The 25,858-nt window shown below is 43.3% G+C and overlaps 1 protein-coding gene across 1 annotated transcript in view; it reads right to left on the bottom strand.

The window, feature by feature from the left end:
- Positions 1 to 25,858, bottom strand: part of epb41l5 (erythrocyte membrane protein band 4.1 like 5) — a 153,172-nt gene that overhangs the window by 15,027 nt on the left and 112,287 nt on the right. The window contains exons 17-22 of the mRNA XM_060827736.1: positions 17,276 to 17,445; positions 16,014 to 16,117; positions 11,753 to 11,872; positions 10,695 to 10,756; positions 6,250 to 6,354; positions 4,155 to 4,257 (exon numbers count right to left, since the gene is read on the bottom strand). Of these exons, the coding sequence (XP_060683719.1) occupies positions 4,155 to 4,257; positions 6,250 to 6,354; positions 10,695 to 10,756; positions 11,753 to 11,872; positions 16,014 to 16,117; positions 17,276 to 17,445 (664 nt within the window). The remainder of the gene's footprint in view (positions 1 to 4,154; positions 4,258 to 6,249; positions 6,355 to 10,694; positions 10,757 to 11,752; positions 11,873 to 16,013; positions 16,118 to 17,275; positions 17,446 to 25,858) is intronic.

Below are 25,858 nucleotides of genomic sequence, written 5' to 3'. Positions count from 1 at the left end.
CTGAACTCTGCTTTCTCCCCATAGGTGCTGTTAGACTTGTTGAGTTTCTTCAGTAGTTTCTGTTTTTGTTTCAAAAACCAAGCGGTCAGCTCTGAAACGTACACATCTAAATTTTTGATTTGAAACAGTGCAATTTCAAACCTATTCCAACAGAGGGAGCACATTCACCATAAATAGCAGACTTCAGGCAAAGCTGGCTGACGGCCAACAATCTAACTATCAATTAAGCTTAAAAGATTGAAGAGTTTATTTAAACATGATTGTGTTAAGTACAGAGACTTAAAATGGGTTCTGTAGTCAGGTGGAGGCACGAATAAAAATCGACCAGATTTTCTTATCCTGGATCAAGGAAAGTCAGTGAAATCCTGTCCACACTCCTACATGAAGAATGATAAGTCCGGAAAAATACAGGGAAGAGGTGCCAGTCCTCCAGGATTGCTCAGAGTGCCCAGGAATTAGAAATTAATGGTTTCAACCAAACCCAGAGAAAAATCATTCAGCAATTTCGTCTTTATCATTTTCTTTGAACACTGGCTTATATTAGTGGTTTATATTGACAAAAGCTATAAAAACATGATTTGGAGATTGGATGCCGCCTATGGGAGGCGGTGATGCAGACAATGAATCTGAGTTTTATTTTACAATCCAATGTGGGCATAGTTGCTCACATTTGCTCCCATCTGGAATTGCCTAGAACAAGGTAGTGGTGAGCTGCCTTCTTGAACTGCAGCAGTCTGTGGCAGGGGGAGGTACATGCACAATGCCGTGAGTAAGAAAGTTCCATGATTTTGACGCAAGTGGCACTGAAGGAATGGCGATATCTTTCCAAGTCAGGATAGAGTTTTGACTCTATCAGGATGTTGTGTAGATTGGAGTGTATTAGCTATGAGGAGAGGTTGGACAGGAGCTTGCCCATGAGTGTTAGAAACATAGAAAACAGGAGCAGAAGTAGATTATTTAGCTCTTTGAGCCTGCCCCTCCATTTGTTGAGATCAGGGCCAATCATCCAACTCAATGGGCTGTTCCAGTGAGAATTCAGAGCCAGTGTGTTCCTCTCAGAGTGAAGGGCAAGGGCAACAAGTCCAGAGTACACTGGATGTCAAGGGACATTGATAAAGAAAAAGAAGAAAGCGTATGTCAGGAACAGCACTTTAAAAGCAGAAGAGGGCCTTCAAAAATATTGAGTATGGGGAGGACATGCTTAAAAAATAAATTACAAAGGACAAAGAGAGATAGCTTGTTCCATTTCCAAGCAGAGTCAGTGTTCACTGAATAGAGGAACAAGATGAATCTTGAGATTAGAGATAGAAGTTTGATTAGTCTGGATCACATTGGCATAAGTAGGGAAGATGTGTTAGGTATGCTAGAGGTTATTAAGGTGGACAAATCCCCAGGATCGGATGGGATCTATGCCAGGTTGCTGAGGGAGGCAAGAAGGGAAATAGCTGGGGCCCTGACCGATATCTTTGTGGCATCCTTAAATACAGGTGAGGTGCCGGAGGACTGAAGGGTTGCTCATGTTGTCCCCCTGTACAAGAAGGGTAGTAGGGATATTCCGGGTAACTACAGACCAATGAGCCTAACGTCAGTGGTGGGGAAGTTGCTGGAGAGGGTACTGAGAGATAGGATCTATTGATATTTGGAAAGGAATGAGCTAATCAGTGATGGGCAACATGGTTTTGTGCAGGAGGAGATCTTACCGTACCAACTTGATAAAGTTCTTCGAGGAAGTGACCAAGTTGTTAGATGAAGGAAGGGCTGTTGATGTCATGTACATGGACTTTGTTGTGGTTTTGTCCGCCGAGCAGAACAATGAGCACCCGAGCTACAAATCTTCTCACAAACTTTGAACGTGGACTTTAGTAAGGCATTTGATAAGGTTCCCCATTGTAGACTAATGGAGAAAGTGAAGTCACATGGTGTGCAGGGTGTGCTAGCTAGGCGGATAAAGAACTGGTTGAGCAACAGGAGATAGAGAGTAGTAGTTGAAGGGAGATTCTCGAAATAGAAAAAGGTGACCAGTGGTGTTCCACAGGGGTCAGTGTTGGGGCCACTGTTGTTTGTAATATACATAAATGATCTAGAAGAGGGCACTTTTAGTATGATCAGCAAGTTTGCAGATGACACAAAGATTGGTGGAGTAGCAGAAAGCATAAGGGACTGTCAGAGGATACAGGAGAATATACATAGACTGGAGAGTTGGGCAAAAAAGTGGCAGATGGCTTTCAATCCAGACAAATGTGAGGTGATGCATTTAGGCATGTCTAATTCTAGAGCGAATTATAATGAATGGAAGAGCCTTGAGAAAAGTTGATGGGCAGAGAGATCTGGGAGTGCACGTCAATTGTACCCTGAAGGTTGTTGCATAGGTGTATAGAGTGGTCAAGAAGGCATATAGTATGCTTGCCTTCATTGGATGGAGTATTGAGTATAAGAGCTGGCAAACCATGTTAAAATTTTACAAGGCATTGGTTCGGCCACATTTAGAATACTGTGTACAGTTCTGGTCGCCACATTACCAAAAGGATGTGGACAGTTTGGCGAGGGTGCAGAGAAGGTTTACGAGGATGTTGCCTGGTATGGAAGGTGCTAGCTATGAAGGGAGGTTGAGTAGGTTAGGTTTATTCTCACTAGAAAAAAGGAGATTGAGGGGGGACCTGATTGAGGTTTACAAAATCATGAAGGGTATAGACAGGGTGGATAGAGACAAGCTTTTTCCCAGGGTGAAGGATTCAATAACGAGAAGTCAAGCTTTCAAGGTGAGAGGTGGAAAGTTTCAGGGGGATACACGCGGTAAGTACTTCACTCTGAGGGTGGTGGGTGTTTGGAATGCGTTGCCAGCAGAGGTGGTAGAGGCAGGCACGGGAGATTCATTTAAGATGCGTCTGAACAGATGCATGAGCAGGTGGGGAGCAGAGGGATACAAATGCTTAGGAATTGACCGACAGGTTTAGACAGTACATTTGGATCGGCTGAGGCTTGGAGGGCCTGTTCCTGGGCTGTAAATTTTCTTTGTTCTTTGTTCTACTGCCATCTTGTGGTAAAACAGATTACAAACAAGCAGAGCCCTCCCCAACCTGCTCTATACCTTAGCAACCAGGAGCGATTTGCAATCTATTGACTGTAGATGAATATAAATCTCTGTTAAACAAGGGATTTGAGGAAAACGCCATAGGGATATGTTGTATCTGAATAGGTGCTTTAGAAAAAACACAAAAATTCACAAGTGTCCGATAAAACACCGTGCGACGGTTGGTCTAAGCAGATTTGATATGGCGGTAGGGAAAGTGACTGAACAACATCCCAAGTGGCAAGAGGTTACTGTGAGCAGTGGCACTCATTGCTCCTGAAACACTATTTCATGCACAGTCCTGGAATCTGTCAATGCATTAGTTTGAGAGTATTAATGAACCATTATTCAAGCATCACTCATTATGTTCAAACATTCACCTTCAAATGAAAGGAGGAAAGAGAGTGACATTCGAGTGTGGAAGAGTTAGATCAAAAACCCTCTTACATTGCCCACGGTCTGTGTGATTAGAATTAGCTGATTGTTCTGGAGGAAAGATTCTCTCAGAGTCAGTCGACAAATACCATGCAGACAAATTACTTGGCTGTTATAACAATGGTACAATAGGGAGCTTGCTATACACGACTGCTTGTTTCATACATTAATATATTCATTTGCTGAATTTGGCAGCAATACAAAATCCACAGAATCTGTTGTCAATCAATAGCAAAGTACAAGCCTGTTTCCACATTTTCATGTCTAGTAGTCGAAAAGTGTGGCGCTGGAAAAGAACAGCAGGTCAAGCAGCATCCAATGAGCAGGAGAATTGACGTTTCGGGCATAAGACCTTCATCAGGAATGATGAAGGGCTAATGCCTGAAACGTCAATTCTCCTGCTCATTGGATGCTGCCTTACCTGCTGTGCTTTTCCAGCGCCACACTTTTCAAGTCTGATCTCCAGCATCTGCTGTCCTCACTTTCTCCAGTAGCCAATATCCCAGAGGTGAAAGTCAGACCTTAAATATGAAACACCAATAGACATTTCTTTCTCTCAATCATTTTTGAACTGGTTGCGACAGCCCTTCGGTTATCCTCAGAATGCAAAGGGTGCTGGGAAAATGCAAGTTTGATCGTTCCTTCTTACCTTCAGAGCTGGCAAGTCACTGGGCGTATCTGTGGGAACTGAAGTCAAGGGGATTGTTGGAATCTCAGAGTTTGCAGCAGTGTCCTTCTCAATCAGATCATCACTGGCAAGAAACAAGGAACACACATTGTGCCACAATCACAACTCAAACAGCTTGCCTAATAAAGCATGTAACTTTCGCAATCCTTTTGTTGTTTTGCCAGGGAGATGATGGCCTAGTGGTATTGTCACTAGACGATAAATCTAGAGACCCAGGTAATTATCTGGGGACCCAAGTTCAAATCCCACAATGGCAGATGGTGGAATTTGAAATCAATAATTAATAAAACAAAAAATTCTGGAATTAAGAGTTAACATGAAACGGTTGCTGATTGTGGGAGAAAAACCTATCTGGAAAGGAAAGGAAACTGCTGTTCTTCCCTAGTCTGGCTGACATGTGACTCCCGACCTGCAAGAATGTGGCTGACTCTCAATTGCCCTCTGGGTAATTAGGGATGGGCAATGAATGCTGCCCTATTCAGCGATGGCCACAATCTCATGAGTGAATGAAAGAAAATCCATACAGCAAATTTTAACCAGCACTCTTAATATACCTCAAATATTGTGATCTACCTTGAAGGTGCCACGGTGGCTCAGTGGTCAGCAATGCTGCCTCCTAACACCAGGGACCTGGGTTTGATTCTCACCTCAGGCAGCTGCCTGTGTGGATTTTGCACATTTTCCCTGTGCCTGCATGGGTTTCCTCCCACAATCCAAAGATGTGCAAGTCAGATGAACTGGCCGTGCTAAAGTGCACATAATATTCAGGGATGTGTAGGTTAGGTGCATTAGTCAGGGGTAAATGTAGAGTAATGGGTTTGGGTGGGTTACTCTTCAGAGGGTTGGTGTGGACCTGTTGGGCCAAATGGCCTGCTCCCACACTGTAGGGATTCTATATCAGTATATATTTAGGCTGTAAATACAGTATACTGCAGTCATGCATAACTCTTGAATATCCAGAATACTCCTGGCTCTACAAGTGCCAGTTAATAAAAGATTTGCTATATTTTCTTTCAATGGTTGTCTATAGCCATGTGATGAACTATAATTACTTGTTTTATGTTTTCATCTCTTGGGGAAACTGATTAATTAGTTCATTTCAAAATCACAATGAAAACAGATCCTGAGACCCTATTCTTAAATTTTGGGGACTTTGAAGGCATGGGTTTCCTCCCACAATCCAAAGATGTGCAAGTCAGATGAACTGGCACTTGTATTCATACAAGTTTTTAAAAACTGAAATGAAATGGTGGTTGATATGCTGATGATTGAGCATTGCATCAGTGCAATGATCAAATAGGCTATCCAACACTTCAAATCCATTCCCCCATCCACTAGAGTAAATGCAAAGTCATATTTTAATTCCATTGCATTCTCCATTGTGCAACATCCATGCAGCAACACTTTCTTATGCCGCATAAATTATTGTTCCCTTTATTCTCTCAATCAGATGAACAAAAACTGCTTCTTCTTCAAACAAGCGACCTGAAGATTCTCTCTCTATTCCTCACCACATTCTCAATGATTGGACACAGCAACTATCATTGATTGTTGTGAAAGTATTTTAATCAACTTATTTTTCTAAGCAGCCTGTTCAGAGATGTTATTACACACCGCTGGAGCCGATGGTACTTAAACCCACGCCTCCTGGTCCAGGGGCAGGGACACTACCACTGTGCCACAAGAAGGCGCTCCAACACAAGTGCAGAGGAGTGACATGAGCAGCCACTGCTGGCAGCAAAGGCTTACTGCACCCAGTACTCCATCCTAGTACTAACCAGGTCTAAGTCTGCTCAGTTTCCAAGATCAGACTCATCAAACCCATCTTATCTAATGGAAGAGCAGGCACGAGAGGATAGCAGCTGACTCCAGCTCCAAAATTCTCCATTGGGAATGTTACCTAGGGTTTTATTCCTTCCTGAAAGTACTTTGTGATCACTTGCGGTCCACTATTGCCTTTTGTAAAATGGCAACTGGGCAAAACCACCTGCTCACTTCACAAATGCTTCAACCTCAAATGTAGTCCTGTGAGAGTTGTAGCCCTAAACGTACTTACAGATTGAAAGGGATGCTGACTGGAATGGGTTTTAGTGGACCCCTGGCACCTGGGCACTCTGAGATCTTGCTCATCAATAAAAAGGTATCGGTGACTCCTGGTCCCCTGTTTGAAATACAAAAGACAATGGCCATATTACACGTAGGACTCTTACAGGCTGCTAGAATCAGCAACACTTTCTCATGCCGTATAAATGATTGTTTCTTTAGAAATCCAGTGCAGTGTTCACTGTTTGACCATACCACAATTTTAAAAAGTTTCATCTTCATTTTCAGTTTCGTCCCATGACCTCACTCCTTCCCATCTCTAATCTCTTGCAGCCTTACAATTGTCCAAAATATCTGCATCCCTCCAACTGTAGCCTCCTGGACATCTCCGATTTTGATTTCCCATCATTACTGGTTGTGTCTTCAGCCGCCTTGACTTTAAGCTCTGGGATTTGCTCCCTAATCCACTATGACTCCCTACTTTTCCAGCTTTCTTGAAGGGCGGCACGGTGGCACAGTGGTTAGCACTGCTGCCTCACAGCGCCTGAGACCCGGGTTCAGTACCCGACTCAGGCGACTGACTGTGTGGAGTTTGCACGTTCTCCCCGTGTCTGCGTGGGTTTCCTCCGGGTGCTCCGGTTTCCTCCCACAGTCCAAAGATGTGCAGGTCAGGTGAATTGGCCATGCTAAATTGTCCATAGTGTTAGGTAAGGGGGGGGGGGGGTATGGGTGGGTTGCGCTTCGGCGGGTCAGTGTGGACTTGTTGGGCCGAAGGGCCTGTTTCCACACTGTAAGTAATCTAATCTAAGTTCCTGAAATCTGGTCTTTTCGAGCAAGTATTTGGTGACCTGCTTTAATAACTCATGTGGCTCAGTGTCAAATCTGGTCGATGATATGACTGTGATGAGCACCAAGCTGGTCTACTCTGTTTCTGTTCACAGAATCCCGACAGTGTGGAAGCATGCCATTCAGCCCATTGAGTCCACACCTACCTTCCGAAGAGCATCCCACTCAGACCCACTTCCCCTCCCCCCCCGTAACCCTGCATATGCCATGACTAATCCACTTAACCTGCATATCTCTGGACTGTGGGAGGAAACCAGAGCACCTATGGGAGGAAACACGAAGAGAACATGCAAACTCCACGCAGATTGTCGCCCAAGGTTGGAATTGAACCTGGGTTCCTGGTACTTGGAGGCAGCAGTGCTAACTACTGTGCCACCATGCCACCCCAGTTGGGGCAGAAGACCAGGTTGTTGGTGCTTTGTTGTTGGATTGTTCACCAGTAGCCACCAACAAATGTGCCAGTGACCCCTGGTGGCAGACAGAAGGCTAAATGTACATTATCATCGACAGGTTTCAAATAGGAATTGACACCACACCTCTGTTTTCCTTGAATGTCTAAACTCTGTCAAGGTTCCGTGGATTTCCTCAGTACCTGACCAACATCACCCAGTTAGCAAATCCCTGACAGATTATTGAACTGGAGGGAGTTTTTAGATTTTGGATTTAATCCAGAAAATAGTTGTTGGTTAGACATTATGATCACAAACCAAACCAATTGACCCTTCTATAAATGGAGGACAACCACATCTCCCTCACCAACATGTCATTCAAAACCAGCTAACTCAGAAAATCACTGCAGTTTTCCTGACCCATACCAGTCAGCTGATCTTTGGCTAAACTCACTGAGACACTAAGATAGATAGACATTAAAATGTTAATAATGTCTAAAAATTGTCACTTTTAGTTAACAGTTTAAATTGAAAGATTAAAAAAAATTGGTTTGAAGATTACAGAAACTAGATGGACTTTAGCTCCTTACAAAACAATTGTACTTCAAGTATGGAATAATTAAACAGAACCAATGGGGAGAGGTCACACACTTTCACACTCTCCCTGTCACACTCATGCGTCACCTAGTGGTAAGGTCAAGAACTACAACGAGAAGGAAATGTATGAAGAGAGGAATCGTGACAGTTTTCAGATAGTGTAAAGCACTGGATGGCGAATGAATAATGCCATAGATTTAGTGACTCTTAGGTGCAGCACAACAAATACGATGACCAGTCTGTCTGTATTGTTTGAGAGCTGTGTGGTGGATTGGCTGTGGAACGTTGGCCAGGAGCATAGGAGGACTCTTATTTATTTTAACAGTTGTATTTGTTGATTTCTTTCATTTTGGGAATAAGATCGATTTAGTACCTCTGCTAAAAGAGGGCATTTCTGATAACACCGATTCCCTCCATACTGCACTAAGTTATGTGCTGACGCAGGAACATAAAAGGAGGTGCAGACTATTTCCCTGTTGAGCCTGCTCCACGATTCAATATGATCATGGCTCATTATCCACCTCAACATCACTTTCCCACACTGTCTTCACATCTTTTGTGTCAGGAATCTCCAGAAATCCATGGACTGAGCATCCACAACCCAGTGGGAAAGAGGATCCCGAAGATTCATCACCCTCTGAAGAGGGTCCTGATAAGCTCAAGTTGTTTTCTTGAGAGCAGAGGTTAAGGTGTAGAAGGTGATGGCAGAGACAGGGTGAACAAGAAGTAACTGTTTCTCTTAGTTGAAGGGTCAATAGCAGGGAGACATAATTTTAAAGTGATTAAAACAGGAGGTTTAGAGGGGTAATGGGGAAAATCTTTTCACCCAGATGGTGGTGGGGCCTGGCATGCACTGCCTGAGAGAGTAATTGAGGCAGGAAACCTTACAGCCTTTACAAAGTACTTGGATGAGCACTTGAAGTGTCATAACATTCAGGGCTTTGAGTCTAGTGCAAATCTGGGATTAACGTAGGTAGTAATGTATTTTTAGCAGGCAGACTCTTTGGTACTGTATGATTCAATGAGTCTTAGTGAAGGAATTCTACCTCATCTCAGTCTTTTTTAGATTCCCTACAGTGTGGAAACAGGCCCTTTGGCCCAACCAGTCCACACTGACCCTCCAAACAGTAACCCACCCAGACCCATTTCCCTCTGACCTGCACACCTTTGGATAGTGGGAGGAAACCAGAGCACCCGGAAGAAACCCACACAGACAAGGGGAGAATGTGCAAACGCCACACAGACAATCGCCAGAGGCTGGAATTGAACCTGGGACCCTGGTGCTGTGAGTCAGCAGTGCTAACCACTGAGCCACCATGCCGCCCTAAATGGCATTAGTAAAAAGCATTATTCTGAAACAAATACACCAACAATTTGTATGGATCTAGCACTTCATTGGAGCACTCTTGAACAAAGATGCCAGCTAACCACATGTGGGAATATTAAGTCCGATAACCAGAGGCTTGGCTAAAGGAGGAGGTTTCAAGGAGGATCCCAAAAGGAGAATCGTGAGGTGTAGGTGAGCTCACAGGCCTAGGCAACTGTAAGCCGGGCCACCAAGGTGGGAGCAGGGATGCTCAAGTGACCAGTATTGGATTAACACACATACCCAAGGATGGTGGAACTTGATGAGAATACAGAGATAGGTCACGAAGGCATATGCAAAGCAGAATGGGAATTTATAATCAAGATGTCACTGGATCATAATCCAATATTGGTTCGTAAGGACATACACAAGAGCGACAGAGACTTGCCACATGTGAATACACAAACAGCAGAGTTCCGATGACCGTAGGTTTATGGACCAGGTACGGTGGGAGGTGTCTCTGGAATAGCCAAGTCTAAAAGTAACAAAGGCATTAATGAGGGCCCCAGCAGTAGATAAACTGTGATAGAAGAGAGAGTTGGGTGATGTTATGGAATTGCGAATAGGCAACAATAAAGTATGATCATGGGAGATATCCTATTGGGCTATGTCAGCCTGTAAAATTTGGCAGGAGAGTTTGAGAAGGGTATGCATTTATAGAGCACCTTTCAGAACCACCTGGTGTCCCAAGGTAGTCTACAGCCAATAAAGTACTTTGTAAACCGTAGTAATGTGGGAACACTAAAGCAGGAAACATTTGCACATACCAAATTTCCCACAAAAAGCAACATGCTAATGATTGGATAATCTGTCTTTTGCAATGCTGATTGAGGGATATACTCAAGGAATACAATCCCTGCTGTTCTCCCCCAAGCATGCATTTGGGGTGTTGGTTTAACAGCTGAAAGACAGCACTTCTGACAGTGCAGCACTCCCTCGGTATAGTTTGACCTGGTAAAGGGTTGCCATTTGAAGGTGAATGTAAGTTGAAATGAAAGGCGTAGACGCCTAATGCCCATGCGGCTAAGGAATCTATACACGTGTCTAAGTAAATTTGTAGCTAACATTGTGCAAGAGCAGGTTTCATTTGATTGATGACAGTCAAATAAACTGCTACCAATCACAGTCCAGGGCTGCAGACACACAACAGTCCTTGGGAGGGAGCTACAGAGAGTTGCCACAGTTTGCGCAAAAGTCCCAAGGGAGAATCAGTGTGGAAAAGAAAACGGTTGACAGTAAAAGTAATGTTCTGGCTCTCACCCGAAGACAGTGTCAAACAGATTGGAGTTTCTCTCGTTCAGTCTGGTAGCTTCTCTCAGACCCTGAGGAGGAAGATACAAGACTTCATGAAGAAAGATTCTGAACAATGAGACCACTGTTATTACCAGATACAAAATAAACACACTGCACCTAAAGTTAACTGATCATTGCCACAGGTTACCATTTGTTTTGCACTTTTCAAGACAAGCACAACAATGTCACATTTTAAACCATCGCAACAATCACTTGAAATTGCAGCTTACAGCAGAACCTCATACAAAACATCCCAATCAATCTCAATTTGTGTGAGCCAAGTATAATTTAATATACAAGCACTTCCAATTCCTTCATGAGCACTGCTAAATGTCACTGATTTCCTGTGTTCCATACAGTCCAGTCCATGCAATGAAAACCTGTTAGATCCAATTTATTAACATTCCTCGTTTCAAGTTTTCAGCTGATTCGGGCTGTGATTTTCTCTGACATTGCGTATTTAGGTCAGTGTTCCAAGTTCCCACAGCTTGGAATCCAGTCCCCAGCACAGGCATTGTATCTGTGATCAGTGCAGGGCAGGAACTGGGTCAGTTGTTGTGCTAACAGATTCACGGAGGCACCATGTCATGAGCAAAGCCACTAATTCAGATAGGAAAACTTACATTTTATTCAGCATCTTTTACAACTTCAGGTCACCCCAAAAGGTCAATTAAGTACTTTCGTTTGGCCAACATCACAAAGTAGGAATTGTGAATGGCAATTTGGGGTCAGGGAGGCTCCAGAGTGGCAGTGTAACAACTTGTTGAGTGTCTTTGACCTTTAAGACAGAGGAGAATTCCCCTGCCCTTCTTTAGAATAAAAAGCACCCAGCTGAGAGGGCAGATGCTTAATGCCCTTTCTGAAAAACTGCACGTCCAACACTCCCTCAGTCTTGCATAGGGATGTCAGGCTAGATGTGAACCCACAATCTTCAGACCCAGAAAAGGACCATTCATGAAAACTTGGTCATCTGCCAGCAACTGAGATAGTTGATTATGAAAAAAAAAGCCTTGTAACTGCTTTACCTTCATAGGAACCTCTGGCTGTGCTTTCACAATGTTACTTTTCACATCCTCAGGAATGGCAGAGCATAGAGTACCAGCTGCGTTCTTGAGGTCCTTGCCCAACAACTTCAAAGTTTCCTCCTGATACAAACAGACAGCATTTTAAAGATCAAGAAGCCTTTCCAGAAACATACACTGTGTGGACACTCAGTACTGGAGGCAGCCTCATTTAATATAGAAACAGATACCATCATTCAAGTAAGAATTTGAATTCAATGAAAACAAAAATCTGGAATTAAGAATCTACTCACCTCCATGACATCATTGTCAATTGTCATTAAAAACCCCTCTGGCTTACTAATGTCCTGCAGGGCAGAAAATTGCTATCCTCACCTGGTCTGACCTACACACAACTCCAGACCCACAATAATGTGACTGACTCTCAGTTGCCTTCTGAAATGGCCTAGCAAGCCATTCAGTTGTACCAATCACTACAAGTCTCAAAGAAACGAAACTTGACAGATCACCTGCCATTAACTTGAGCAGCGGAAAAAACAATGGCAGAAACAGCTCTATCGACCCTACAAAGTCCTCATGAACATTTGGGGACTACTGCCAACATTGGGAGAGCCGTCTCACAGACTGATCAAGCAACAGCCTGACATAGTCATACTCATGGAATCACAGCTTACAGACAATGTCCCAGGCACCATCACCATCTCTGGATATGTCCTGTCCCACAGGTAGGTCAGACACAGTGGTATACAATTGGGAGGGGGTTGCTCTGAGGGTCTTCAACATTGACTTTGGTACCATGAAGTCTCATGGCTTCAGATTAAACATGGGTAAGGAAACCGCCTGCTGATTACTACATACAGTCCTCCCTCGGCTGATGAATCAGTACTCCTCCATGTTGAACGAAGCACTGAGGACGGCAAGGGCACAAAATGTACTTTGAGTGGGGAATTTCAATGTCAACCTTAAGTGTGGCTCAGCAGCAGTACTACATATCAAGCTGATCAGGTCCTAAAGGACATAGCTGCTAGACTGGGTCTGCAGCAGGTGGTGAAAGAACCAATGTTAACATACTTAGCCTCATCCATACAAATCTGCCAGTTGCAGATGTATCTATCGATGAAAGTATTGGTAAGGGTGACCACCGCACAATCCTTGTGGAGACCAAGTTCTGCCTTCACACTGAGAACAATCTCCATCGTGTTGTGTGGCACTATCACCATGTTAAATGGGAGAACAGATCTAGCAACTCAAGACTGGGCACATCCTTGATGTGCTGTGGGCCATTAACAGCAGCAGAATTGTACTTCAGCACAATCCGTAACATCATGGCCCAGTATTTCCCCACTCAACTTTTACTGTCATGCCAGGGGATCAACCCTGGTTCAATGGAGAGTGGAGGAGGGATGCAAGGAGCAGCATCAGGCATACCTGAAGATGAGGTGTCAACCTGGTGAAGCTACCAAAGAGGACTACTTGCATGCCAAACAGTAGGAGCAGCAAGTGATAGAGCTAAGCGACCTCAAAACCAAAGGATCAGATCTAGGCTCTGCAGCCCTGCCACATCCAGTCATGAATGGTGGTGGATGATTAAACAATTCACTAGAACAGAAACCTCATTGGATGTATGGGAGAATGTGAAAATAAAGCGCAGGCTGTGCAACATAAAGATTCTCCACAGTACGCATTTGGCCCCAGAATGACTAGCAATATTTAAGAAAGGAGCATCCCCAAGATGTTCTAAATACAAAACAGACAACGGTACACTCACACACTGCATCTGCTCATGTCATAAGATCTGTAGGTACTGGGGTGTCATAGCATATGTGTTGGAGAGGATCTTGGGGACAGACGTTAAGACGGATCCCGTATCCTTCCTTCTGGGATTGCCGAATCTGCCTTTGCTAGATGAGCATGGAAAGAGACTATTCAACATTCTCACGTATTGTGCAAGGAAGAACGTTCTAATGAGCTGAATCTTGGAAAACCCCCTGGGTCTTTTGGGATGGCATAGGATAGTGGCAGAGCATGTCCCCGAGACTTTCTTAACGTGGTGCACAAGAAAACAAAGCTTTTATTTTAGAAGACATGGCGGCCCTTTTTGAATCATATAGACGTGGATTCGTCAGCCATACTGATTAGGGCTTTTGTATAGCCACAAAGACTGGATTTGGAGGTCCGGGGACCCTGAGAGGAAGAAGTCTGAATAAATATGGGTATATTAACTGATGTTCCTGTTGATGAGAGCTTCAATGGTGGAGCATTGAGTGGTGAAACTAAACCAAGCTAGTTTAGTTCAATTCAAGTTAATTTAATTTGTTATGTTTAATTATTTATTGCATTATAATGTGGAAAGATTGTTCTGTGTCTTTGTGATAGTTTTGTTTTTTTCTGTAAAGTAAGGTAGTAGGTAGTTTATTGTTACTGTTGTACCATAAGATTGTTATATTATCTTTTGCACTCTTACAGTTTTGCAAAAACCTTTCTCAATTAAAAAAAAAAGCTGTTGGAAGCACTGGATATTGCAACATTCAGGCAATCGTACTGAAGACTTCCCATTCCCCTAGCCAATCCGTTCCAGTACAGTTACATCACTGGCATCATTTACTTGACAATGTAGAAAATTGCCCAAGTATGTTCCTTTCGCAAACAACAGGACAATTCCAACCCAGCCAATTACCACTCCACCAGTCTACTGCTGATCATCAGGAAAGTGATGAAAGACGTCATCAACAGTGCTATCAAGCATCACCTGACAAGTGGCAAGTAGCATTTGTGCCACAAGAATGCCAAGCTATGACCATCACCAATAAGAGACAATCTTGCCATCATCCCTTAACATTCAATGATGTTACCATCATTGAATTTCCTCACTATCAACATTCTGGGATTTATCATTGATCAGGAACATAACTGGACTCACCACATAAATTCAGCGGCTACAAGAACAGGTCAGAAGTTAAGAATACCGTGACGAGTAACTCACCACCTAACTCACCAAAGCCTGTCCATCATCTATAAGGCTTGTGTCAAAATTGTGATGGATTACTCCCAACTTTCCTGGATGAGTGCAGCCTCAACAACACAAGAAACTAGACACCATCCAGAACAAAGCAGCCCGCTTGGTCAGCACTGCATCCACTCCTGCCACCACTGACACTCAGTAGCAGTAGTGTACTATCTACAAGGTCAGATTGGAGTAATGTGTGCAGGTTTGGGTCCCATATCTCAGGAAGGATGTACTGGCCCTGAAGCGTGTTCAGTGGAGCTTTACAAAAATGATCCCAGGAATGAAAAGCTTAACATATGAGGAACTTTTGAGGACTCTGGGTTGATACTCGATGGAGTTCAGAAGGATGAGGGGGGATTAGATTAGATTAGATTACTTACAGTGTGGAAACAGGCCCTTCGGCCCAACAAGTCCACACCGACCCGCCGAAGCGCAACCCACCCATACCCCTACATTTACCCCTTACCTAACACTACGGGCAATTTAGCACGGCCAATTCACCTGACCCGCACATCTTTGGACTGTGGGAGGAAACCGGAGCACCCGGAGGAAACCCACGCAGACACGGGGAGAACGTGCAAACTCCACACAGTCAGTCGCCTGAGTCGGGAACTGAACCTGGGTCTCAGGCGCTGTGAGGCAGCAGTGCTAACCACTGTGCCACCGTGCCGCCCATAATTGAAACTTACAGAATACTGAATGGCCGGGACACAGTGGATCTTGGGAAGATGTTTCCATTGTAGGAGAGTCTAGGTCCTGAGGGCACGGCCTTAGAGTAAAGGGAAGACCTTTTAGAATGGAGATAAGGAGAAACTTCTTTAGCCAGAGAGTGGTGAATCGATGGAATTCATTGCCACAGAAGGGTGGGAGGCTGGGTCGTAGTTTATAGATAATCCTCTTGATACTCAAGAACCTAAGGGTTACGGCAAGAAAGCAGGAGAATGGGGTTGAGAAACTTACCAGCCATGATTGAATGGTGGAGCAGACTCAATGAACTAAATGGCCTAACTTCTGATCCTAGAAGAACATATAGGCCCTAACAGGGAGAAAACAGAGGATTTGCACTAAGTGGATTGCTCATTGGGAAAGCAAATGCAAACATAGTGGACCAAGTGGCCTCCTTTTGTGTGATAACATCATTTCAGAGTTCACCATCACCAGTACCTTTGTACACTTCAACAACAGAAAAGGGATGCTCATTTGATATAGGTAACTCATCTGAAACCATGTTAAAGCTGCCTCTAGAGTCATTCTTACCTGACCATTCACATTCAGAGTGAGGTTTATGTGGGGGTTGGTCCCAGGAGCAGGACTGCTCTCTATGTGGAGCTGCTTCAGTTTTGCTACGACTTCATCCAGCGCTGAAACAAGGAACGAGGCAAAAGAGGTCAGAATCTGTTAAACAACTAAAGTTTGAATACCCATTGCAAATGCTTTTCATACAAGGAGTAAAAACAGTAGCATCCCCCTCTCCCATTATCACTAGACTCTTGATCCAGAGGCCAGGTCATGCTCTGGGGACTCAGGGGTTCAAATTCCGTAGATGATCGCATTTAAGTTTAAAACAAATTCTGTAATTAAGAGTCTAATGATGACCACGAATCCATCATGAACTGTTGTAAAAGTCAATCTGGCTCACCGATGCCCTTTAGGGAAGGACGCGGTCATCCTTCCCCAAACTGGCCTATACCGTGACTCCAGACCACAACAATGTGGTTGACTTTCATCTGCTTTCTGTGCAATAAATGCTGGCCTAGCCAGAAGCACTACATGTGAATGAATTTAAAAAAAAAGAAAATCTGGCCAGATTTGGGACAGCTGAGAGATCACAGGGGGCTACAGCATTTGAGGCGGTTACAGGGATATGGAGGGGGTGGGGGGAGAGCAAGGCTACGCAAGGATTTGTGGGCACAAAGCTGAAGTCTTCTGTCTAAATGAGGATGGTGCAAATACCAAACATAGAAATAAAAGGCAAAATAAGTAAGATTATTTGCATTTCAACATTTGCCTATGCTTTGTAGGGAACACAGCCTTAAAATTAGAGGGGGTCAATTCAGAACAGAAATGCGGAGACATTTCTTCAGCCACAGAGTGGCGGACCTGTGGAATTCATTGCCGCAGAGTGCAGTGGAGGCTGGGATGCTAAATGTCTTCAAGGCAGAGATTGATAAGATTCTTGATGTCTCGAGGAATTATGGGCTACGGGGAGAATGCGGGTAAGTGGAGTTGAAATGCCCATCAGCCATGATTGAATGGCGGAGTGGACTCGATGGGCCGAATGGCCTTACTTCCACTCCTATCTCTTATGGTCTTATGGAAGTTGAAAGTCCTAGAGGTCTCAAGGAGGTTGACCAGAGCTTGGCAAAAGGTCTCCAAGAACTCTTCTGGGAGTGGAGCAAGATTAGTCACTTGTAATGGAGCAATGTGCAAACATCATTAATGGCATTGTACACACCAATTAGGACAAGCATCACCACTGCCCTATTATCACATCAGCAGGCAGAGTGGTCACCTCTCACCTGCTGAATCTGGTTTGTCACATGCACTCTCGTTTGTTTCAGCCAAGGTCAACCTTTGAACCGAAGTGTCTGAAATCCCTGCCGCTGTCATAGAAACAGGAACTGCTATGACTTCATCCACACAGGTCTCCAAGAGCTCTTTGGTATCCAATAAATCTGCTATTTGCGCACTGTGAATGGCAAAAAAAAACCAAAATAAAAATCAGCAACATCGCTTGAAACATGGTTTCAGTACTCGAACATTCAGGAAAACTTCTTTAGTATGTTGAATGAACACCCACATGCAGATTAGCTACAGAAGGAAAAGAAAGCAACACCACCAGATTCTCAGCCAGCCTATTTCAAGATTAATGCTTCTGTTAACCCTTTGAGTCCTGACTGAAACTTTAACATTTCAGCAAGGCTTCCTTCCAAGCTGCAGTAAATGTTCTCTCTCAGTACTCAAAGGGTTAGCAATTGTTAAAGGGGCACTGCCTCCACAAGCCTATCATAAAGGAGTTACTTCAATGTTTAGCTGATGCCAAATGCAGCAGTAACACACCCACCATGTGAGCACATTGCATTCATTGTCAGCAGGTCAACCTGCAATCAAGTTACAAAACTGACAGGCCATTACCTCCTCACCCACCCTCCTGAAGACTGTGCCCTTTTAAACATTGATTCAAGAGTCAACTTGCTGATTTGGTCGCACTGGCATCATTGAAATTCCCAGTCCAGTACTGGAAACACTGGGAGCAAAGATTAATCAAATCATCACGGCCAACAATTCGGGATTTCAAAGAACGCAAAGCAAAAAGAATGCAACCTTTGAACCACTAGTAGGAATCACATCTAACTTGAGAAGTTAACTTTAAGCCACCAGAAACTGCCGCTTCCCACAATCAGTTTGTTCATTTCAGCGCTGAAAATCAAAGAACTGAAGCAATTTTGGGCATAAGCCTAAGGCAGCCGCAGGTAGATGCAGTCATTAATTAGTCTCAATTTTCAGTGAAGCTGTTTCAGGCTTTATTAGCCACATCACACGGACAATCTGGTCGTAGCAAACATTCAACAAAAGCACAGCTTCATGGCCAGAAAACCAAATTGCTCAGACAGATTAGATAGGCCTCAGCAATCTATACCTTAGAACAATTTCTGCGCAGTTATACAAACCACTTTACCTGGTTCAATTGCAACAGATGCAGGATCAGATTTTCAACAACCTTTAAAACACTTCTAAAAATGAGATTAGCGTTTCGACTTTTCTACAAAACTACTAGGAAGCACAATGTATCAGTCCATTAATACAGCACCCGATGGTAGGACATAATGAGAAGACTGTTTTGATTTTCACAGGAGACTTGAGGAAGCACCAGGATAGGATCAGAGGAAAAGCATGAATTAAAATCAAGCAGAAAAGCAATCCCTGCCAAAGTACAAAATGCAAACCACATGGAGTCACAGGTAGGCAAACAGAAAGGTTTCACACCCGGTTGGTGTCGAGTTCTTGGGTAGGGCAAGATTGGCAAACAAAATAGGCACTCATCCACCACCTCAAAAAAGAACAGGCTGGGACGCAGCAGTAAATAATCTGGGAAAGGACTCGGATTGGATTCCAACAAAATTGTTAAACACATACCCAGCCTCTCAGGTCTTTAACTAAGGTACAGAAGGACCATTGGCAGGGTATGATGAGATGGCTAGACTATGCAACTGGAATTGACCTTTAGGAATTTGAGTTAGATAAATGAAAATCATCTCTTCAGCTGAAAGTATTCAACCAGTTTGTAATCTAATGCAACCAAACATTGTATACATTGCTTGTTCACTTGTTTGTTTCTAAATATCTGCTTGACTTGACTTACAGAAGATTTTCAGCATCAGGGTTTCAGGCTTCCCACTTCCAGAAAGTAATCTGGTCTCCCACCTATTGGAAGAATATTGTGAAACTTGAAAGGATTCAGAAAAGATTTACAAGGATGTTGCCAGGGTTGAAAGATTTGAGCTATAGGGAGAAGCTGAACAGGCTGGGGCTGTTTTTCCTGGAGCATCAGAGGCTAAAGGTGACGTTACAGAGGTTTATAAAATCATGAGGGTCATGGATAGGATAAATAGACAAGGTCTTTCCCCTGGGTGGGGGAGTCCAGAACTGGAGGGTGTAGGTTTAGGGCAAGAGGGGAAAGATTTAAAAGGAACCTAAGGAGCAACTTGTTCATGCAGAGGGTGATACATGTATGAAATGAGCTGCCAGAGGAAATGGTGGAAGATGGTTAAAATTATAACATTTAAAAGGCATGTAGATGGGTATATGAAAAGAAAAGGTTTAGAGGGATGTGGGCCAACTGCTGCAAATGGGACTAGATCAGGTTAGGATATCTGGTCGGCATGGATGAGTTGGACCAAAAGGTCTGTTTGAGTCCTGTACATCTCGATGACTAAAGTGTCAAAAATAAACCCAATTCCATTTCCAACCCATAAAGTGTGTACAGCTCTGAAGTACTGTTTAAAAACTTATCTTCAGTTATATATTATCAAGACTGCCATCCTTCTATTGCTGTGAAAATCTAGTATCATAATTCACAGGTTTTAGGGAATAACTTTTATAGCTGGATTTTCTTAAAATCAAAATGAATGTCAACATTTTGGCCATTTGATCAGAGTAAAGACCACAGAGAGTTTTTCTAACTGGAGGGCAGTAGACAGAGGGGTTGACCATGGTATAGTTGGATGATGACTGTCACAGAATGGTTGTTGTTGCAAATGAAGTTACAGTGGAGTACCACAGACAAAATCCTCTGGCAGGAGTAGATATAAGCATTTGCAGATAAACCAAAATATCTGATGAGAAACAGGTTAAACACAGCTCCGATGTAACTGCAAATCAAACAAGCCATACTTAGTTACAGTTAAAAGGAAACCTGTACTCAGTCAATAAGATCAGAGTTGATAGTGAGAAACTCCAACAATAATGTCCTATTGTTGAGTTTTTGATGGAGAGTCATTTTGAATGACACCTACAATCACTCCAGAATAGTATCAGGTCATAGAATTGTTATTGGCACTTTATTTAATTTATTTTCATACATCGTAGCAATTGGAATTTTCTGGTGCAGTAGTCTCCAACTTTACAGATACAAGTCCCATCTGCTCCAATAGTTTGTCATGATATGTTAAATTAAAATATCCATAATGGTAAAATAGTTTATTTTGGTTTAAAAGTGAAGTCTTACAGCTGAATTATTTTAGTTTGTCACTGGTTACTCAAACTGTTCTTTAAGCACTGCTGTACAGTAACTCTAATTTCTAATTGTCTCTTAATGGAATCATTGTTTCTGGGATTTTATTCTCAACCAATTCTAACCCTATGCAACAACTTCATAGTCACTTAAACACAGTATCATTGGAAATTTTAGCTGCGTTGTAAATAATACATCCCATATTAAAGAGGAACAATTATTCAGTGCAATCATTCAATACATTAACCAAAACATGTAAGTGCTGCAAGCAATACATCTTGGATGATTTGCTTAAGAAAGCAAAGCAAAGCAATCCAAGTAACAGAAAATAAATTCTGCTCTGTTAAGTGCACATTCATACTTTTTCCAAGTTTATCCATCACAATCAAATTGTTGCTTGTGGAATCCGGAGTGGAACATCAGTAAGTAGTCACCTGCTCCAGTCCCTGGGAAGTCACCTTAACCCATTTTCCACTCATTTTTTAAAAAACCTTTCAAGATTGAGATATTTGTTCTCGAGCACAGATATCAAAAAATCTTACACACATGGAGATAACTACAGACTTGACATTAGAGGGCCACTTTCATGGACCACATCTTCTGATTAATAATATCAAACGATAAAATCAATTTCAAATAACACAGTATTTGTTGTTTTGGCTACTAACAACAGTCCATGGAGGTTGCTAAAGATTTATTCAGGATAGTTTATCCATTGAATCCATTAAAAAGTATACTCTTAAAGAGAAGGACTGGCTAATATTTCACACAGCAGCCTTTAAGAATTGGGCAGCAAAAGGGAGGGGGGAAACTGGAACAAGAAGGAGTCACAGAGAAAATGGTTCCCTCAGAGCAGAAAGGCAACAGAGACATAACAGTTCCAATGAAGGATCATGACAACAAGTGTTAAAAAGGGCATGTTTTCCACCTGGTCCTCTAGTTCCTTTGAGGTTGTGAGCTACAGAAACTCACCAAAGCTCCTTCAACAATACCTTTCATGACCACTACTATCTAGAAGTACAAGAGCAGCACAAATTGATGGGCATCACCATTTGCAACTTCCCCTCCAGATCATTCACTGATGGGGCAGCATGGTGGCTCAGTGGTGAGCACTGTTGCCTCACAGCACCAGGGGCCTGATTTCGATTCCACCCTCGATTCCACCCACTTCCTCCCAAATTCCAAAGATATGCAGGCTAGGTTGAGGAGTAAGGGGAGGGGGTAGGTCTGGGTAGGATGCTCTTCAGAGTGTTTGTGTGGACTTGATGGGCTGAATAATCCGCCTTCATACTGTAGGGATTCTATGTCAGTTCTATGCCATTGACTTTTTTTTTTAAGATTACTTACAGTGTGGAAACTGGCTACACTGACCCTTCGAACAGCACCCCACCCAGACCCATTTCCCTACATTTACCCCTTCACCTAACACTATGGGCAATTTAGCATGGCAAATTCACCTGACCCGCACATCTTTGGACTGTGGGAGGAAACCAGAGCACCCGGAGGAAACCCACGCAGACACGGGGAGAACGTGCAAACTCCACACAGTCAGTCGCCTGAGGCAGGAATTGAACCCAGGTACCTGGCGCTGTGAGGCAGCAGTACTAACCACTGTGCCACCGTGCCGCCCTTGGAGACTTGCCACTTCCCATAGAGTCTGCAAAGATCAACCACTTTAGCAGGGAGTGAAGGTAGTGAATGGATTTTGACAATAGTATTCATAGGATGCAACACCGATTCAGCAGATTCACTAAATATAGGACACTCATCAGTTTGCATGCCTTCAGAGGCATTGCATGTTTGATTGAAAGCATTTTCATAAGGATTTCATCTGGGAATTCCCATTGAATATCTGCAGGAAAATCTTCCCTTCTTGGCCATACCATGGAGTGAGAGAGAAAATCTTGCACATCCCATTGCTTCAGTCTGATTTAAACACCAGACAGTCATCCCATCATGAGGTGTTTTGAACTAGTCAGACTGTGTACAAAATGCAGCAAATTTGTTTTTAAAGTATAGAGACTCATACAGCATAGGAACACAGCCTTTGGTCCAACTAGTCTACACCAACCACATCACCAAACTAAACTAGTCCCTCTTGCTGTGTTTGGCCATAACCCTTGAAACCTTTCCGATTCATGAACATATACAAATGTCTTTTAAATGTTGTAACTGCAACTGCATCCATCACTTTCTCTGGCAGTTCATTTCACACAAGAACCACTCTGAGTTTTTTAAAAAATGGTTGCCCCTCCTGTCCTGCTTAAATCTTTCTCCTCTCACCTTTAAAAATATACCCCCTCGTTTTGTGCTTCCTCAACTTCTGGAAAAGATCCTTGTCATTCACCTGATCTGTGCCCCTCATGATTTCATAAACTTCAATAAGGTCACCCCACAGCCTTCTGCAGCTCCAGTGAAAAAAGTCTCAGCCCATCTGGTCTATTTTTAAATCTCAAACGCTCCATTCCCGGTAACATCCTGGTAAAATCTTTCTGACCCCTCTCCAGCTTAATAATATCCTTCCTATAATAGTGACACCGTATTCCAGAAGAGGCTTCACCAATATCCTGTGCAACCTAACATAATGTCCCAAGTTATACACTCAGTGGTCTGAACAATGAAGGCAAGCATGCTAAATGCCTTCTTAACCACCCTGTCTGCCTGTGATGCAAGGATTTCAAAGAATTATGTACCTGAACCCCTAGCGCTCTCAGTTCTACAACCCTACCCAAGGGGTCTTACAACGTTTTGAAAAAAAAATGCTTTAGGAAGTTTCTTATTAATCAGTTCAGTCGGGCATCAGTAGATAAATATATAAGAATCCCTCTGCTGACATCTCACAACATCAACATTACGTTAAAACACAACTTGCCAGGTCCCTTGCAGTTAGGTTTTATTTTGCTTCCATCATCGCGCTCCACTTCTGTTTGCAGAGGATTATTTTAGAAAATGTTTGAACAGAGGCAAAAATAAAATCTATTAATGTTTTATTTTCCATTTGTATTCATCTTAAGTGCTGTTCCAAGCTAAAACGTCATGAGTAATTGTGTTCTTCGGCACAGTAAATGGTGATAGATATGTTTCCTCCCTTCAAGAATTTGAAGTTATTTCTTTAGCTAGGAGCCACCTGGCTGACTTCACCTTGTGGACAGGTTCATCATTGCACTGCTGCCCCGATAGACCTCCAGAGGTGAGAATCTGAGTGTTCTGTGAGCAGAAAGGTTTGCAAGCGTGTCAGGTTCCCTCAGGAACGTACTGCTTATGTTTGAGTGATGAATGGTCCAGTGTTTGTTTTCCTTTCCAGTTCACAGAATGTAGATGTTATTGACTGGGCCAGCATTTATTGCCTGCCCTTAAAGTGGTAGTGAGCTGCCCCCTTGAACTGCAGCAATCCATTGTGCTGTAGGTAGACCCACAATGCTGTCAGTGGAGTCATTCCAGGATCTTGATCCAATGACACTGAAGGAACGGCAATATATCTAATCCATTGCATTGTTCAAGAGGACATTTTATGTGTGACCTTCTACAGTTTAAATCAAATACAGTTCAATAGAAGGGACAAAGGAGCAAAAGCCTATCATATTATTGTTAACTTTTTTAAAAATGCATTCATGGGATACTGGCATCACTGGCTGGGCCAGCATTTATAGCCCATCCTTAGTTGCCCTTGAGAAGATATAGTGAGCTGCCTTCTTGAACTGCTGCAGTTCATTTGGTGCACATAGACTCACAATGCCCTTAGGGAGGGAGTTCCAGGTTTCTGACTCAGTGACAGCGAAGATATTGCAATGTATTTCCAAGTCAGGATGGGGACTGCCTTGGAGGGGAACAAGCAGGTGGTCGTGTTCCCATGTACCTGCTGCTCTTGCCATTCTTGATAGAAGAGGTTGTGGATTTGTGAAGTGCTGTCAAAGGAGCTCAGATGAATTCCTGCAGAGCAACTTATAGTCAATACCCACTGCGGCTACTGAGCATCGGTGATGGAGGGAGTGAATGCTTATAGACTTGGTGCCAATCAAGTGGGCTGATTTATCCTGGATGGTGTCAAGCTTCTTGTTGGAGCTGCACCTATCCAGGCATGTGGGGAGTATTGCTGAAAATGTGTTGCTGGTTAAAGCGCAGCAGGTCAGGCAGCATCCAAGGAACAGGAAATTCGACATTTCGGGCACAAGCCCTTCATCAGGAATGTGGGGAGTATTCCATCACACTTCTGACTTGTGCCTGGTAGATGGTGGACAGGTTTTGGGGCGTCTGAAGGGGAGGTATTTGCTTCAGGATTCCTAGTCTCTGACTTACTCTTGAAGCCACAGTATTTCTATACTGATAAATGTTCTTTTTTGTTCAAATGTTCTCAAACTGATGTCCCCAATGTAATCTCCCCCATTAAGACACTGACTACACTTAAATTTCTTAAGTGGAAAAGCATCTCAGTGGAGTGGCACAAGGATCAGTGCTGGGTCCACTACTTTTCACCACTTATGTAAAGGCTGCATGGTGGCTCAGTGATTAGCACTGCTGCCTCACAGCACCAGAGACCTGGGTTCGATTCCAGCCTCAGGCAACTGTCTGCGTGGAGTTTGCATATTCTCACTGTGTTTGCTCCTCATTTTCCCTGATGTGCAGGTCAGGTGAATTGGCCATAGTGTTAGGTACATTAGTCAGGGGTAAATGTAGGAGAATGGGTCTCGGTGGGTTACTCTTTGAGGGTTGGTGTGGACTTGTTGAGTCGAAGGGCCTGTTTCCACACTGTAGGGAATCTAATCTAAATGATTTGGATGTGAGCATAACAGGTATAGTTTGTAAGTTTGCAGACGACACCAAAATTAGAGGTGAAATGGACAGTGAAGAGGGTTACCTCAGATTAAAACAGGATCTGGACCAGATTGGCCAATGAATGTGGAGCTGTCTGGACCATTATTGTTAGAGCCAACAATCCACATGGGGAACTTTCAAAAGACCCGCACTTACATAATGTTTTTCATAATCTTACAATGTCCCAAAGCAAGTTTTCAGCCAATGATGAGCTTTTTGAAGGTGTGGTAATGCAGGAATATTGTTAGGAATGTCACTGTGGAGAATTCTCCTGAAAAGTCATGGGAGACAGGCTAGAATTCCAACTGGGTTCCATTTCTACCCTAAAGAAAGTCCATCGGTGCAATAAGCACTAGATTTAAATGAAACAAAGCAGATTGTTCTGCCTTAGCAAAGAGTAAAAGTTGCTTCTGGAGAGGGAAGGTTGAGTTTCTATTAGAAGGGCTGAGGTGAGATCAGTCAGTCAATCAGTAACCAGCTCATATGATCTAGCTTTTGCTATAAAACTTCAATCTGTGTGTGCTTACAACAACCCGTGTTGAGCAGGTGCAATCTA

Source organism: Hemiscyllium ocellatum, chromosome 7, assembly GCF_020745735.1.
Source record: "Hemiscyllium ocellatum isolate sHemOce1 chromosome 7, sHemOce1.pat.X.cur, whole genome shotgun sequence".
Lineage (NCBI taxonomy): Eukaryota > Metazoa > Chordata > Chondrichthyes > Orectolobiformes > Hemiscylliidae > Hemiscyllium > Hemiscyllium ocellatum.
Note: the sequence above shows the minus strand (reverse complement) of the source record. Positions and strands in the feature narration are given on the sequence as shown.